This window comes from Oncorhynchus gorbuscha, linkage group LG08 (assembly GCF_021184085.1).
Source record: "Oncorhynchus gorbuscha isolate QuinsamMale2020 ecotype Even-year linkage group LG08, OgorEven_v1.0, whole genome shotgun sequence".
NCBI lineage: Eukaryota > Metazoa > Chordata > Actinopteri > Salmoniformes > Salmonidae > Oncorhynchus > Oncorhynchus gorbuscha.
In genome coordinates this window covers 64,321,475-64,339,638 of record NC_060180.1, presented here as the reverse complement: position 1 = coordinate 64,339,638, position 18,164 = coordinate 64,321,475, and the positions used below count along the sequence as shown (strand labels likewise).

The 18,164-nt window shown below is 43.3% G+C and overlaps 1 protein-coding gene across 2 annotated transcripts; it reads left to right on the top strand.

The window, feature by feature from the left end:
• The first annotated feature begins 1,515 nt into the window (after positions 1-1,515).
• On the top strand, positions 1,516-17,959 carry LOC124041994 (coatomer subunit beta'). 2 transcript variants are annotated; one of them, XM_046360234.1, is made up of 21 exons: positions 1,516-1,668; positions 4,531-4,668; positions 4,787-4,873; positions 5,028-5,154; positions 5,275-5,423; positions 5,570-5,716; positions 6,080-6,179; positions 6,380-6,522; positions 6,755-6,954; positions 7,271-7,381; positions 7,554-7,642; positions 7,854-7,960; positions 8,191-8,334; positions 8,454-8,584; positions 12,012-12,219; positions 12,457-12,567; positions 12,914-13,128; positions 16,396-16,672; positions 16,869-16,952; positions 17,219-17,383; positions 17,542-17,959. In XM_046360234.1, the coding sequence occupies exons 1-21, from the start codon at positions 1,666-1,668 to the stop codon at positions 17,635-17,637; spliced, it is 2,832 nt and encodes a 943-aa protein (XP_046216190.1). In that variant the 5' UTR covers positions 1,516-1,665; the 3' UTR covers positions 17,638-17,959. The 2 variants fall into 2 exon arrangements, with proteins under 2 accessions (XP_046216190.1, XP_046216189.1); XM_046360233.1 differs by having other exon boundaries at positions 17,216-17,383.
• The last annotated feature ends 205 nt before the right edge of the window (positions 17,960-18,164 follow it).

The window sequence follows — 18,164 nt, the reverse complement described above, 5'->3', positions numbered from 1 at the left end:
TCCTGTCCTCAGCCCTTGGATAATAGCATTTCCTTTTTGTTTTACAAATGTGTTTTCCTTTATGGAGAGACATTGAAACAATATATTTTTTAAACACTATATATTTTACTGTATCTTAACAGGCTCTTGTGTTGGGGGAGGCGGACAAACTGTGTGCCCAGAAGGGGGAAAATGCCAACCGTGGGTGGAAGCACTGGAACGATCATGTTCATAATAGTTATACTGTATAAGCAATGGCAGTATAGCATCTCTATCCTTAACATTGCAGATAGAAATATTAATGTGGACCTGAAATGATTCCATATTGTGCATGACAGAGAACATGTTACTTCTACTGTATCTGAATGTTATCGAAATGTTGCACCTTCCTCAGGAGCTGATGAACAGCACAGAGATATCGTCACCTGCAGGATATAAGTGGATGTGCAGCTTATTTTACAGACTGACAGGAGAACGCCATTCCAAGGTAGCATCTCAATGATTCTTTCCTTCGTTTGCACTGATCGACCAGGACAAGACCTAGACCTATCCTGTTTCTTCAAAGGGAATGAGATAAGTTGAGGAAGATGACAGCCCAAGCTCCCAACACAAAAATGTATATCTGACCTCAAACACTTTAGATGTATTATCTGAATTCACAGAAACTGACCTGTGAGGACATAGTCTGCTTGTAGGGGTTTAAACATTAAGAAAAAATAATAAAGGACATCTGGATATAAGTTACTGGATTCACCACTTTCTTTTGTCATACTGTTTCAAACTCATATCATAACACAAGCAAATCTGAATAAAGCATTGTTTATTGTTCCCTCTTTTCAGCCTTATATATGTTGTTTTTGTTGGGCAAATATTCCATAACTCTAATACAATGTTGTCAGTCTTGAATCCGTCATGTGTTAGCCTAAAACCTCTCAAAGTTGATCATGGCAACCCACTATTATTGCTAAACGTCCCTCTGGCTGATAATTTATAAGACTCATTTGTATAGCCCAGTGTTTCTTAACCTCTGTGTCATTGGCCAGCGTCAGTCTGAGGGATGTGCTGAATTTACAACGGAGTCAGTTTTACAGTTCTAGTTTTAATGTGAGCGGTCCCCCAAGCAGAAAAAGCTCTGACACAAGAGGGACCATAGCTTGCTGGTCCCAACTGGCATAAAAAACTTTGAGAAACTACTACCTGGTCAAAGACAATTCCATATGGCCATAGCTGATACACAGCGAAGACTCCTAAACCATATAGGATTAGGAACATAAACTAGTGGGTATGCTTTCTACCCTGGACTGAACACCAGTCTTACAAAGATGGGTTACAGTTGGGCAAATGCAGCAAGTATACCGCAATTTGGGCCATCACAGTGATTAATTTAGTTCGGGAAATAACCGTCTGAACATTTTTATAAACTGCAGAAACATCTTAATGTGCACAACATGTATATGCTATGTTTGAAATAGTAATTTTAACAAAGTTATAGCTAAACTACAGCAGGGCACCTTGGAAAAAGTGCCACGACCCCAAACCACACGTCATCGATTAGCATCGCACGCAGTTTCAGGAAGTTTCATGGGTTCCACGTCACTACTCGACAGTCCGTCCACAGAAAACGCAGCACCGACTGTAATTATTCGTAATTCATTCACATAAAGAGAGACAATCCAGGGATAAAACATGGTGAGACAAGTTTACATTCGATATTGAAAGTTATATATTACGTACAGATATGTAGTCTGAATTGTAATGTTTGGTGACATGTCACCAGTTTATGTCAGTAAAGACGGCGCGGTAGTGATTGAGACATGCTAGCTAAGGTAACGATAGCTAGCAAAACAAGCTAGGCCTGTTGCTAGTCAGTTAGCTCACAATTTGTCCACCTACTAACGGTAGTCAATTGTATTTATAAAGCCATTTTTACATCAGCAGATGTCAGAGTGCTATACATAAACCCAGCCTAAAACCCCAAACAGCAAGTAAGGCAGATGTAGAAGCACGGTGGCTAGGAAAAACTCCCTAGAAAGGCATGAACCTAGGAAAAAAACCGAGAGGAACCAGGCTCTGAGGGGTGGCCTGTCCTCTTCTGGCTGTACCGGGTGGAGATTATAAGAGTATATGGTGTTAATAGATGACCAGCAGTGTCAAATAATAATAATCACATTGGTTGTAGAGGGTGCAACAGGTCAGAAGTTATATCACGAGTAAAATCAGTTTGCATTTCATAGCCGAGAATTCAGAGGTCTAGACAACAGGTGCGGTAGTGCTGTTCGTCCTTGTGTCTAAACTATTCCAATGCATTATTATATTTTGGGAATGATGATAGCTAGCCAAACACTTGCTAAGTAGAAAGGATAATCAAGTCAAATCAAATTGTATTTGTCACATGCTCTGAATACAGAAGGTATTTCACCTTACAGTGACATTTTTAATTTTATTTGACCTTTTATTTAACTAGGCAAGTCAGTTAAGAACAAATTCTTATTTTCAATGACGGCCTAGGAATAGTGGGCTAACTGCCTTGTTCAGGGGCAGAAAGACTGATTTTTACCATGTCAGCTTGGGGATTTGATCTTGAAACCTTTCGGTTACAAGTCCAACTCTCTAAATGCTTACTTACAAGCCCTTAACCAAAAATCTAATTTTATTGTTCACATACACATGGTTAGCAGATGTTATTGTGAGTGTAGGGAAATGATTGTGCTTCTAGTCCCAACATGTAACCTAACAATTCCACAACAACTACCTAATACACACAAATCTAAGGGAATGGAATAAGAATATATAAATATATGGATGAGCAATGACAGAGTGGCATAGGTAAGATGCAAAAGATGTTATAAAATACAGTAAATACATATGAGATGAGTGATGCAAAATATGTAAACATTAGTAGTGGCATTATTAAAGTGACTATTGATCCATTTATTAAAGTGGCCAATGATTTCAAGTCTGTATGTAGGCAGCAGCCTCTCTGTGTTAGTGATGGCTGTTTAACAGTCTCATGGCCTTGAGATGGAAGCTGTTGTTCAGTCTCTCGGTCTCAGCTTTCATGCACCTGTACTGACCTCGCCTTCTGGATGGTAGCGGGGTGAACAGGCCTTTGCTCAGGTGGTTGTCATCCTTGATGATCTTTTTGGGATTCTTGTGACGTCGGGTGCTGTAGGTGTCCTGGAGGGCAGGTAGTTTGCCCCCGGTGATGCGTTGTGCAGACCGCACCACCCTCTGGAGAGCCTTGCGGATGTGTCTGCTACTTGAACTCTGACACATTTATTTGGGCTGCAATCTGAGGTGCAGTTAACTCTAATGAACTTATCCTCTGCAGCAGGGTAACTCTGGGTCTTTCTTTCCTGTGGTGGTTCTCATGAGAGACAGTTTCATCATAGCGCTTGATGGTTTTTGCGACTGCACTTGAAGAAACTTTCAAAGTTTCTCTTTGCTTATTTGAGCTGTCCTTGCCATAATATGGACTTGGACACATTAAAAGAAAGAAAGAAATTCCACAAATTAACTTAACAAGGCACACCTGTTAATTGAAATGCATTCCAGGTGACTCATCTCATGAAGCTGGTTGAGAGAATGCCTAGAGTGTGCAAAGCTGTCATCAAGGCAAAGGCTGGCTACTTTGAAGAATGTCAAATATAAAATAGATTTTGATTTGTTTAACACTTTTTTGGTGACAACTACATGATTCCACATGTGTTATTTCATAGTGTTGACTTCTTCACTATTATTCTACAATGTAGAAAATAGTAAAAATAAAGAAAAACCCTTGAATGATTAGGTGTGTCCAAACTTTTGACTGGTACTGTACATGTAGGTAGAGGTAAAGTGACTATGCATGAATAATAATCAGAGTAGCAGCAGTGTTAAAATGGGTAACCATTTGATTAGCTGTTCAGGAGTCTTGTGGCTTAGGGGTAGAAGCTGTTAAGAAGCCTTTTGTCTAGCTATCCTTTGGCAAAGATGCTCTTGTCCTCGTAGCTAGTTAACGTTAGCTAGCTACACTAAATATCACATTTCCCTACTACCGTTACGTTGAGCAGTTTCAAGTTTAATGTCACATGCATAATTCCAGTGAAATGCCCTTTTTACACGCTCTAAACCCAACAATGCAGTAATCAATATCCAATATTGTAGTCAATATTTATCTAGCTAGCCATCTCTATATTTTGCATGTAAAATATTTTTATTTGATGGTACGGTAGCTGCATTGCTAGCCACTGTGCTGTGTTTACATTTTTGGGGATTTTGGAAGGATTAGTAATTGTGTACTAGCTAGAGTTTTATCACCATTAGCTTGCAAACTAGCTATGATCTGCAATCTGGGGTGTATTCATTAAGCTGATTCTGTTGCAAAACGTTTCTTTAATAGAAGCAAACGGAATGAAACGTGGAGGGGCCTACCTGAATTTGTCCAATATAGACTTTTTTCGTTGCAAATTGCAACTGTTTGGACTAATGATTACACCCCAGAACAGTACACTGTGCACTGCTCTGTCAGTTTATTTGGATTGACTTGACAGCATCTCATCTGTCTCACAGCCTCTCAGGCTGGACATCAAGCGGAAGCTGACAGCCCGGTCAGACCGTGTGAAGAGCGTGGACCTCCACCCGACCGAGCCGTGGATGCTGGCCAGCCTGTACAATGGTAGTGTCTGTGTCTGGAACCACGAAACGCAGGTAAACAAACACACACGGTTCCAGTTTGATGTTGAGTACTTGCACCATGGAGATAAACAACTCAAAGCGAAACGTATATGCAATTAAAATGTACGATTTGTAAATATCTCCAATCCAGACCTTGGTGAAGACCTTCGAAGTGTGTGACCTTCCAGTGAGAGCATCGAAGTTTGTAGCCAGGAAGAACTGGGTCATAACCGGAGCGGTGAGTGATGCTGATTTAAAATTCAGGACAAGCATCTAGCTAATGAGAAACGAGAACTACTTATGGTCTTTCTTCCACCACTTTGTGATGACTTGTAGAATGGAGATTACGTGCTCACTGCATTTGCAATGTCTTTCCTCCTTCCTCTCTGTAGGATGACATGCAGATCCGTGTGTTCAACTACAACACCCTGGAGAGGGTCCACATGTTTGAGGCCCACTCTGACTACATCCGCTGTATCGCCGTGCATCCCACCCAGCCCTACATCCTCACAAGCAGTGGTGCGCAATCAGTAACTCTTCTCTTTCTTTTTTTGACTCCCATCTTTTTATACTTTTTATACTAATTCTCTGTCACACAAGTATGATATTAAGTGACTGTTACTTCCTGTGTGTGTCCAGACGACATGCTAATCAAGCTGTGGGACTGGGAGAAGAAGTGGTCTTGCAGTCAGGTGTTTGAGGGCCACACCCACTACGTCATGCAGATCGTCATCAACCCTAAAGACAACAACCAGTTTGCCAGCGCTTCTCTGGACAGAACCATCAAGGTAACACCAGACACTGTGTGTGTGTGTGTGTGTGTGTGATGACTTAACAAAAGTTGTGCTTAACAAAAGTTGTGTGCTTACAACAACCATAGTGTCGATGTTTGTGAGTGTTGTTTTTTTCTGACACATGGTCTGTCTTATCCCAGGTGTGGCAGCTGGGCTCCTCCTCTCCTAACTTCACCCTTGAGGGCCATGAGAAAGGAGTCAACTGCATTGACTACTACAGCGGAGGGGACAAGCCATACCTCATATCAGGTGCTGATGACCGTCTGGTCAAGATTTGGGACTACCAGGTAAGACAGAGGTGGGATGAAACATTGTAGCCACTTCCAGATCATAACAAGCAGTGAAATGACATTCTACTATAGTAGATTCAGATTTATATGTAGATGAGCATGGCCAAATTCTGTGTAACTCAGTAGTAAATGCAGTAAGACACTATGCAAAGCATCCATTCACTACTGCGTTACTAAGGGTGAGTGCTGTCCTGTGCCTCACCTACTCAATGGAGGCGGGGTTAGTGGACTGTGTGTTTGAGCATGACTATTTTAGTCTTGCTGACCGTTCTCGTCCCCTTGTCTCTCAACAAATAAAAAATATGTATTGTAGATGTTTGTAGCAGAGTATCACTCTCTCTCTTTATTTCCTCCCATCAGAACAAGACGTGTGTGCAGACCCTGGAGGGCCACGCCCAGAATGTGTCGTGTGTCAGCTTTCACCCAGAGCTGCCTATCATCATCACAGGCTCAGAGGACGGTGAGGAAATTCCTGATACACACTCTATCATATTCCGATCGTCTGAAAGTACTTCTTCTGTTGTTGCTGAGCAGATATATTTGCTCCACTCTGGATGATTTTACATATGGAAAAATACAAACGTTAAATAAAACCGTTAAATAAAAACATGCACACAAGTCCAAAAAATATTTTTTTAAATCCATTCTCTGGTTCCTTAGGCACTGTGCGTATCTGGCACTCGAGTACATACCGTCTGGAGAGCACGCTGAACTACGGCATGGAGCGCGTGTGGTGTGTGTGTGGCCTGAGAGGCTCCAACAACGTGGCGCTGGGCTACGACGAGGGCAGCATCATCATCAAGGTGTTCAATAGAAACGTCAATGACTATATATTTGTGCATAAGAGTCAAACTCAAGAAAAAAATATATATTTTCACACTGATGGGTTTCCACTGAGTTTGATAGAATTTGTTTGTACATATTTCACACGTACTCTTTAACTACCTTTCTATGTTGAAACAACTACTCAGTGACATCTCCTCTGCGCTCCTGAAAGCCTTGGTACTTTATTCCATCCTCTCCTGTGATCTGTAGCTGGGGCGTGAGGAGCCAGCCATGTCCATGGACACCAGTGGGAAGATCATCTGGGCCAAGCACTCGGAGGTGCAGCAGGCAAACCTGAAGGCCATGGGCGACACGGAGATCAAGGATGGAGAGAGGCTGCCGCTGGCCGTCAAAGACATGGGCAGCTGTGAGATCTACCCCCAGACCATCCAGCACAACCCCAACGGAAGGTCAGTCCGCACTGCATTGGACTCCCGTGTCAGCTATTCAGGGAATAGATTCAAATGTCTTGCACAACAACTGCATATTTGTGTGCCACACCTTTAAAGGCAAAGCTGTTTTCAAATGTTAGATCAAAAAAAATAATTTGTTAGAAAACATATGGACCACACACACACACACACATAATACTTTAAAACGTGTTCCACATCTCCAGAAATAAATAGCTATTTCTCCAAACACACCTCAACTTCAGAGTCTGTTGAAAATCTGTAAGTTTTATTGAGCCCCTCTCTAATCCATATGCATTGTTGTTTGTGTTGTCAGGTTTGTTGTGGTGTGTGGAGACGGAGAGTACATCATCTACACTGCTATGGCCCTGAGGAACAAGAGCTTCGGCTCAGCGCAGGAGTTTGTCTGGGCACACGACTCCTCTGAGTGAGTCCATCTCACACACACCCTTACCATTTATTCACAGCAATTGGGATTTAGCTTTATATAATTTAATTTAATAACCAATCAAATGATGTAATTGTATTTATTTTCTTCTTCCAAGAATGGATGATTACTTTCTGTCACTCACAAATGTCCATGGTCTGTCTTGTCATAGGTATGCCATCAGGGAAAGCAACAGTGTGGTCAAAATCTTCAAGAACTTCAAGGAGAAGAAGTCTTTCAAGCCAGACTTTGGTGCTGAAGGTAAGTGGAAAAGGCCGGCCCAGGTAGTTAGTAGTGAACAAAGATACTGCAAACAAATTATGACAGTTTTGATGGAACCCGCCAGGTAATGAAAACAGAAAATAAAATTAACGTTCTTATTGGACAAATCCAGGTAGTCCATATGTGTTTCAGTGTGTTTTCTTCCAACTGGTGCCCAATGAATATGACCCTGATATAAATTTCCCTGCAGGTATCTATGGAGGCTTTTTGCTAGGCGTCAGGTCAGTGAACGGTCTGGCCTTCTATGACTGGGAAAACACAGAGCTGATCCGCCGCGTCGAGATCCAGCCCAAACATGTGAGTACTGTTGAGAAAATAGCATCTTTATCAGAATATAGATATGTACAGGAGCATCCTAGCATGTACAAGGGTCTGTTTCGGTGAATGTTTGCTTTTCTACCCCGTATCGTATTGATAGAAATGTGCATATGACATTAACGTTTTCATCATCATGACATCAGGACCGTAAGCGAAGCATGAGATAACACTGCATCCTCCTCTCTCTTTCCCTCTCTCTCTGTTTGTAGATATTCTGGTCAGACTCAGGGGAGTTGGTGTGTATAGCCACAGAGGATTCCTTCTTCATCCTGCGTTACCTGTCAGAGAAAGTAGCCGCCTCCCAAGAGAACAACGAGGGAGTGACCGAGGATGGCATCGAAGACGCCTTTGAGGTGTGTGTGTGTGACAGGCAAATACTCTGGTGCCCTTGACAACATAACGCCAGTGAACACCCACCTCCCTTCCTCCTCCCTAATCTGTCGGCCATTTTGTGTCTGTTTTGATCCTCCAGGTCCAGGGGGAGATCCAGGAGGTGGTGAAGACAGGCCTATGGGTGGGAGACTGCTTCATCTACACCAGCTCTGTCAACAGACTCAACTACTTTGTAGGGGGAGAGATTGTCACCATCGCTCACCTGGACAGGTACGGCGAACCAGGGTTATATTTATTAGAGCACAGCGTAGCAATACGTTTTGCAACAGAAAACAAAACAAATATTTCTTATTGGGCAAATTGAGGTAGGTCCCTCTCTGTTTGGTTCATAGTGAATACGATCCAGGAGTAAGAGACTGGAGTTGAAGAATACGTGGAGCTTAGTGCTGCTTTGAGTGCGACCCCTGTCTTGCTGGCTGTGTAAGCACTGGTGTTGGGGGTATAAGACCAGAAACAATAACCTCTGTAGATTTGCTAAATGTTTGTGTTATGTCAGCTAATGTAAAGCCAAAAGTCCCCACTAGTGTCCTCTTTAGGGCAACATTTGAATCAGTCAAGTCCTTTTGCATTGAAAGCAGCATATGTGCTTGGGCTACATTGACATTCATTCTACAACAAGACTATCCAACAAATAACTGAACTGAATAAACGGGGGGCCCACTAACTTACTCAACAACCTAAGTGTATTTATTTGTTCTGGACAGAGATTGAAGTGGAACTGACAGAGTTTTAACTACTTTGCAGATATCAAACAGACAGTCATATCAGCCAAAAATATAAATTTCCCAGTTTATGCTACAAAACCAACAAACTTAAAAGACGTACAGTAGACATAGTTTGCAGAATAGATGGATGTTCAGAACATGATGAATATAATTCACCAATACATTCCTATCAGGTTATAAATGGAAGCTGGCCTGGTACATTGTTTGCTGCCTCCACCCACTTGGGATGCACCGTTTCACTTTCAATTACTACATTTTTTGGGACAAAAGCGTATGAATGTAACTAAGGCTGGGAATGTCAATATAATCAAACTAGCAAGGGCAATGATCACAAGTCAGTCATAACATGCCTAATAGGCTAGCGTATCTATTTAGGAGGCTAAATATACAGAGACCAATGTTAGTGAGCTAGCTGCTGGGAGGATGTCATGTCATTGGACAAGTGGGTGAGTGACTGACTTTTTCCCCCTCACCGTTTTTCAGTGGCTACAGCTAAAGATGCAGGTGTCATTTGGTTAGCTAGCAAGAAATGTGAATTGCTTTGCTAGCTATGCTGACCTTGAACAACTATTCTCCACAGAATGAATATCTCTTAGTTGTCAATCATGTATTTGGCATTGATCAAATGGGCAGGCAGGCAGTTCCCATTCAATTGGCAAAATGTGGGTTGGGACGAGCTTGCATTGGCTGGCAAGTTGCAGAAGGGCAAGCTACTTTTCCCCATTGTTTATCAGTGCAATTTTGACGGCCAACTTTTAAGCTGAAGAAGAGGGTTTGTCACTCTAGATTTGAGCTCATCTTGCTCTGGCTAACTTCTGTTGTTGATTTTAGGGAGGAAGAGAGCCTACCTGTTCGTAGTGGTTTGATCAATAGGACTGTAAAGTTTCCAAATATAAGAGGACTCCTGTGGCATTTACATTACTGCAGAAACCCATTCAGGTCTATTTTGTGGCTTGTGCAAATGCTTTTTAATGGTCTAAAGTCGAACTGTTGCTACTGCCTGTAAACACACAGTCCAGTTGAAAGTGAATGATGGCAGGCCCTACTGCCTGTAAACACACAGTCCAGTTGAAAGTGAGTGATGGCAGACCCTACTGCCTGTAAACACACAGTCCAGTTGAAAGTGAATGATGGCAGGCCCTACTGCCTGTAAACACACAGTCCAGTTGAAAGTGAGTGATGGCAGGCCCTACTGCCTGTAAAAACAGTCCAGTTCAGTGAGGGCAGGCCCAGTTCCAGTTGAAAGTGAGTGATGGCAGGCCCTACTGCCTGTAAACACACAGTCCAGTTGAAAGTGAGTGATGGCAGGCCCTACTGCCTGTAAACACACAGTCCAGTTCACTGCCTGTAAACACACAGTCCAGTTCAAAGTGAGTGATGGCAGACCCTACTGCCTGTAAACACACAGTCCAGTTGAAAGTGAGTGATGGCAGACCCTACTGCCTGTAAACACACAGTCCAGTTGAAAGTGAGTGAGGGCAGGCCCTACTGCCTGTAAACACACAGTCCAGTTCAAAGTGAGTGATGGCAGGCCCTACTGCCTGTAAACACACAGTCCAGTTGAAAGTGAGTGATGGCAGGCCCTACTGCCTGTAAACACACAGTCCAGTTCAAAGTGAGTGATGGCAGACCCTACTGCCTGTAAACACACAGTCCAGTTCAAAGTGAGTGATGGCAGGCCCTACTGCCTGTAAACACACAGTCCAGTTGAAAGTGAGTGATGGCAGGCCCTACTGCCTGTAAACACACAGTCCAGTTGAAAGTGAATGATGGCAGGCCCTACTGCCTGTAAACACACAGTCCAGTTCAAAGTGAATGATGGCAGGCCCTACTGCCTGTAAACACACAGTCCAGTTGAAAGTGAATGATGGCAGGCCCTACTGCCTGTAAACACACAGTCCAGTTGAAAGTGAATGATGGCAGGCCCTACTGCCTGTAAACACACAGTCCAGTTGAAAGTGAATGATGGCAGGCCCTACTGCCTGTAAACACACAGTCCAGTTCAAAGTGAATGATGGCAGGCCCTACTGCCTGTAAACACAGTCCAGTTGAAAGTGAATGATGGCAGGCCCAGCCTGTCACAGTCCAGTTGAAAGTGAATGATGGCAGGCCCTACTGCCTGTAAACACACAGTCCAGTTGAAAGTGAATGATGGCAGGCCCTACTGCCTGTAAACACACAGTCCAGTTCAAAGTGAATGATGGCAGACCCTACTGCCTGTAAACACACAGTCCAGTTGAAAGTGAATGATGGCAGGCCCTACTGCCTGTAAACACACAGTCCAGTTGAAAGTGAATGATGGCAGGCCCTACTGCCTGTAAACACACAGTCCAGTTGAAAGTGAATGATGGCAGACCCTACTGCCTGTAAACACACAGTCCAGTTGAAAGTGAATGATGGCAGGCCCATATGGCTTATTTGCATACACGTCTATTGTAGTTCTGATTGTCTATGGCGCACCGGTCTGTGTAGAGTCTGGTCCAGGACAGGGCCGACATCTTTATTAGGTTTTATTTACTGCGGTGTCTATTAATTGTCCAAACGCACAGACGCTTTCTCACTATATATTGCTGTAGAATTTTCCCAAAAGCCTTACTCTACGTCATTCCCAAACATTCTATGAAAGTGCTCAGAAAATGTCCAATAAATAAGGAGGCAACATTCTTCCCTGGTGTATATGAACAGATTTGTATCAGATTTCACATTGCTAAAACGCTGTCAGTTACACGTTAAGCCTAGTCCTGGACTAAAAAGATCTTCCTATGAAAAGATCTTCCTTCATTCAGCATGCTTTTTAGTCGACAACTAGGCTTTATCTGTGCATTGGAAACCAGTCCTAGAACGCCATCTCAAAGTGTGATCAGTTTCCTTTTAAATCCCTATTACATATGGTCTATCTGCTCCATCCGTAGAACCATGTACCTCCTGGGCTACATCCCCAAGGACGACCGCCTGTACCTGGGTGACAAGGAGCTGAACATCGTCAGCTACTCCCTACTGGTGTCTGTGCTGGAGTACCAGACAGCTGTGATGCGCCGGGACTTTGGCATGGCCGACAAAGTGCTGCCCACCATCCCCAAGGAGCAGAGGACCCGCGTAGCACACTTCCTGGAGAAACAGGTCAGAAACTTCCTGTTCACAGAGGAAGTGAGGCGAATAGATGAAGTAAAATGTAGTATTTTGAACCTATGGTGGAGCCGGGGTGCAACGGGAATTCTAGCTAGACTATGGGATGCTAGCATTTCTGGGCTCTCCATTTCAAAACAAAAATTGTATGTGGCTGCTGTTGTGTGAACTGACTGTGTCTTTGCATGAAATGTTACTATGTTTACTGATATGTGCTTGTTGGTCATCCAGGGCTTCAAGCAGCAGGCTCTGGCCGTGTCATCAGACTCGGAGCACAGGTTTGAGCTTGCCCTGCAGCTGGGGGAGCTGAAGATCGCCTATCAGCTGGCTGTGGAGGCAGAGGTGAGACCTACAGTACAATAGGCTATGGAGAGACCACTGCACACACTACAAGAGTTCAAAGACTAAAGATGAATATATGTCAGTCATTCTACAATTAGTTATTCAATACTGAAGACTATCTTCTAGGCTTAAATATATTTAGTCAACATCTGATTTAGATCTGAATGGACTGTGTAGTTAAATTGAATTAATTAACTGTCCTTCAGCTAAGCTGCACTAAACGATGCTTAACTATGTAATTATTTTAGCTTGAAGTGAGGTTTCAACTTCCTACCATATCCGTCTAACTGACAGTACTGTATAACGTGAATGTAAACATTAGAACCATTGTTTTCTCTGGTGGCAGTCGGAGCAGAAGTGGAAGCAGCTGGCAGAGCTGGCCATCAGTAAGTGCCAGTTTAGCCTGGCCCAGGAGTGCCTTCATCACGCCCAGGACTACGGTGGCCTGCTGCTGCTGGCCACCGCCTCGGGCAACGCCGCCATGGTGGGCAAGCTGGCCGAGGGTGCCGAGCGGGACGGCAAGAACAACGTGGCATTCATGACCTACTTCCTGCAGGGGAAGTGAGTACAGAAGAGGGGAACAGGCAGGTGGATGGAGCACATCATGTGATTTTACATTGAACAAAAATATAAACGCAACATGGAACAATTAACATTTTTACTGAGTTACAGTTCATATAAGGAATTAAGTAAATTCATTAGGCCCTAATCTATGGATTTCACATGGGTGGGACTTGGAGGGCAATAGGCCCACCCACTGTGGAGCCAGGCCCAGCCAATCAGAATGGGTTTTTCCCAACAAAAGGGCTTTATTACAGACAGAAATGCTCCTCAGCACCCCTCCCCCCACAGATGATCCTGCAGGTGAAGAAGCCGGATGTGGAGGTCCTGGGCTGGCGGGGTAACACCTGGTCTGCGGTTGTGAGGCCGGTTGGACGTACTGCTAAATTCTCTAAAACAATGTTGTATTTATTTTGGATTCCCATTGCAGCTACTCTTCCTGGGGTCCAGCAAAATTAAGGCAGTTTATAAAATTTACAACATTAAATCATATCAAATGTTATTTGTCACATGCGCCGAATACAAGTGTAGACTTTACTGTGAAATGCCTACTATACAAGCCCTTAACCAACAGTGCAGTTGAAGACGGGTTAAGAAAATAAATATTTACCAAGTTGACTAAAATAAAAAGTAACAAGAATAACAATAACGAGGCGATATACACTTGGCACTGGTACCGAGTCAGTGTGTGGGGGTACAGGTTAGTTGAGGTAATCTGTATATTTGTAAGTCGCTCTGGATAAGAGCGTCTGCTAAATATCTTAAATGTAATGTTAAATGTAGGTGGGAGTGAAGTGACTATGCATAGATAAACATTAGAATACGTTCACAGGTTTCACAACACACTGTGTGCCCTCAGGCCCCTGCTCCACCACTATCACAGATCTACAGTACAAAATCAATGTGATCATGTGTGTGTATAGTGCGTATGTTATTGTGTGCATGTGTCTGTGTCTTTGTTTGTGTCTCTTCACAGTCCCCGCTGTTCTATAAGGTGTTTTTTGTATTCATTTTTTAAATATAATTTTACTGCTTGCATCAGTTACTTGATGTGGAATAGAGTTCCATGTAGTCATGGCTTTTTGTAGTACTGTGCACCTCCAATAGTCTGTTCTGGATTTGGGGACTGTGAAGAGACCTCTGGTGGCATATCTTGTGGGGTAATGATGGGTGTCTGTGCTGTGAGCCAGTAGTTCGTTCAGACAGCTTGGTGCATTCAACATGTCAATACCTCACATAAAAACAGTGATTAAGTCAATCTCTCGTCCACATTGAGCAAGGAGAGATGGAGCTAATAATAATAAGCATGTCAAAGTCCTTTTTGTGGTATCTGACCACACGACTGAACAGTAGTCCAGGTGCGACAAAACTTGGGCCTGTAGGATCTGCCTTGTTGATAGTGCTGTTAAGAAGAACCCCACCTCTTTAAGGAATACCTAGGATAGGATAAAGTAATCCTTCTCACCCCCCTTAAAATATTTAGATGCACTATTGTAAAGTGGCTGTTCCACTGGATGTCATAAGGTGAATGCACCAATTTGTAAGTCGCTCTGGATAAGAGCGTCTGCTAAATGACTTAAATGTAATGTAAATGTAAGTTAGAGCAGCACTTTATTATGGCCAGACTTCTCCCCATCATAGCTATTGTTGAATCAATATGTTTTGATCATGACAGTTTACAATCCAGGGTTACTCCAAACAGTTTAGTCTCCTGAACTTGCTGAATTTCCACCTTATTTATTGCAAGATTTAGTTGAGGTTTGGGGTTTAGTGAATGATTTGTCCCAAATACAATGCTTTTAGTTTTAGTAATATTTAGGACTAACTTATTACTTGCCACCCTCTCAAACTAATTGCAACTCTTTGTTAAGTGTTGCAGTCCTTTCAGTCGCTCTAGTAACTGACATGTGTTGAGTCATCAGCATATAAAGTAAAGCCAGTGGTATGTCATTAGTAAAAATTGAAAGAAGTAATGGGCCTAGACAGTTGCCCTGGGGAATTCCTGATTCTATCTAGATTATGTTGGAGAGGCTTTGGCTCCCAAGTGGTACAGCGTTCTAAGGCACTGCATCTCGGTACTAGAGGCGTCACTACAGACACCCTAGTTCGATTCCAGGCTGTATCACAACTGGCCGTGATTGGGAGTCCCATAGGGCGGCGCACAATTGGCCCAGAATCGTCTGGGTTTGGCCAGTGTAGGCCGTCATTGTAAATAAGAATTTGTTCTTAACTGACTTGTAAAATAAAGGTTAAATAAAACTACAACTCCAGCAGCAGACTATTGTTGATAATGTCAAAAGCCACAATGAAGTCTAACAAAATAGCCTCCACAATTTATCAATTTCTCTTAGCCAAACATCAGTCATTTGTGCAAGTGCTGTGCTTGTTGAATGTCCTTCCCTATAAGCGTGCTGAAAGTCTGTTGTCAATTTGTTTCCTGTAAAATAGCACTGTATTTGTTCAAACACATTTCTTTCCAAAAGTTTACTACGGGTTTGTAACAGGCTGATTGGTCAGTTATTTGAGCCAGTAAAGGGGGCTTTACTATTCTTAGGTAGCGGAATGACTTTTGCTTCCCTCCAAGCCTGGGGGCACACACTTTCTAGTAGGCTTAAATAGAAAATATGGCAAATAGGAGTGGCAATATCGTATGCTATTATCCTCAGTAATTTTCCATCCAAGTTGTCAGACCCTGGTGGCTTGTCATTGTTGATAGACAACGGCTTAGGCTGCTTATGGTAGAGAAATTAACATTCAATTCTCTGGTGGACATCCCTGCAGTCGGCATGCCAATTGCTCCCTCAAAATACATCTGTGGTATTGTGTTCTATGACAAAACTGCACATTTTAGACTCTCCTTTTATTGCGTAAGGTGCACCTGTGTAATGATCATGCTGTTTAATCAGCTTCTTGATATGCATTATCTTGACACGGGATAAATGCTCACTAACAGGGATGTTGAGAAATAAGCTTTTTGTGTGTGGAACATTTCTGGGATCTTTTATTTCAGCTCATAAAACATGGGACGGACAATTTATATTTGTTTAGTTTTTTTGTTCAGTGTATTACCATTGGAATCTTTCTGTCACCGGCCCTATTCCTTCATCCATGACAGTGAGGCATCAGACTTACTTGTTGTAGCTGTTAACAATGAGCAAAAATAAGCTCTTGGAAAGTACATAACTTTACTCTTTATGATAGAACATGTGATTAGTAGGAGTGTATTGGACCTCTCTCTGACACTGGTGTCTGGCTGTCTGTCCTCAGACTGGACCACTGTCTAGAGCTGCTGATCCGGACCAACCGGCTGCCCGAGGCGGCCTTCCTGGCCCGCACCTACCTACCCAGCCAGGTGTCCAGAGTGGTCAAGCTGTGGAGGGAGAGCCTGGCCAAGGTCAACCAAAAGGCGGCTGAGTCACTGGCTGACCCCACTGAGTATGAGAACCTGTTCCCCGGGCTGAAGGAGTCGTTCGTGGCCGAGCAGTTCCTTCGTGAGACCTGCCTGGGCAACTCCATGCCCGCCACCAACTACCCTCTCATCACGGTGAGTGGTGGGGATTGGAGGTGGTACTTTAATAAATGTGAATAATCTGACGTTCACATCTCAAATCTGAAAGATAGTTATGGATGCATATTTGCATCACAGAAGTTGTCCACTCTCTTCATCCTTATCTCATCCATTGCTGTCTTTGTTTGATCGTTGACACACAACACCCATTCCTCATGTCTCTTTTCTCCAGCCCAATGAAGAACGTAATATACTAGAGGAGGCCACGGGCTACGAGCCCAAAGGAGCTCCACTCTCCCTCGCTACACCGGTACTGGTAAGTCTTCATTCTTCTCAGAAACCTCCACTACAAAGACTAATTGGTAGTCAACTTGATTAAAGGCTTTGTAGTTCTAGTTCTACACAGACAATATGTTTTTGATATCACAGACCTAGAAGTGGAAGAGTAGAGTTTCACATCTAGAAAAGCCCTCACATGTTGGCTGGATTAAAGATGGAAACAGGGGAGATGCTAAAAAACAGATCTCACACCCCTGGTGTGTGGAGTCCTGCTCATGTCTGTGTGCGTGCGTCCACCAGCAGGCTGAAGACAGCGGCGAGGAGACCGTGCTGGCCGCAGGTGTGATGGCGTCCGTGTTGGCGGCGGTAGTGGCCCCCGTGGCTGCAGCCGTGATCCCCTCTGAGGCAGAGCCTGAGGTTGCACCTGAGGAGGAAAACCCCAGCTCATCTGAGTCACAGAAGGACAAGGTAGGCAACAGCCTCCCTAGAAATAGACAAATGTTCAGTAGGTGAGGCGCTTTACCCAGTGAGAAGAAATCGAGATGTATGAACATACCCTGCTGCAATATCAGTACCATTAGCTGTGTTATGGGCCAGCTGTTAACGTTGTGTGTTTACTTCCCCAGGTCCTGGACGAACTTGAAGACGACCTGGACAACATGGAGCTGGACGACATTGATACCTCGGACGTCAACCTGGACGAGGACTTCCTGGATGACTGAGAACCCCCCCCTTCTCTCTCATTCATGCTATCAATTTATTTAAGAGACCAAACCCACTTTTGTATTTTTACTTTACCTGTGTTATTGTTGTCCTACAGTGTTTGGAAGACTAAGTAGATCATGATGCTGATTCCCAGGCGAGGGAAAGAGGAGAGTTATACATGTCTTGAATCTTAAAGCAGATTTTTTTAAACTTCATCCAGGACCTTCACTAATTATCTGTGCATTGAGTTATATATTTTCACCCCTGTATGTGTTCAATGGCAAATCAGTGTTCATTTACGCCAAATAAATTGCAAATTATGTACATGTATGTCAAACACTGGTGTTGTCAGTTTGACCTTTTTGATCCATCGGGGGTGTAATCATTAGACGCTGGCTTTTAAACTGACCTCTAAAAAGTTCAATATTTCATTTGTGCTGTGTTTATCAGCGTTCTTTCACAGTAGACTTGAGTTGTTAATTCCGTTTTTTAGCTTCATTTGTCGTTCCTCATGTATAAAACTAGCTGGTTTTGAATATTACTT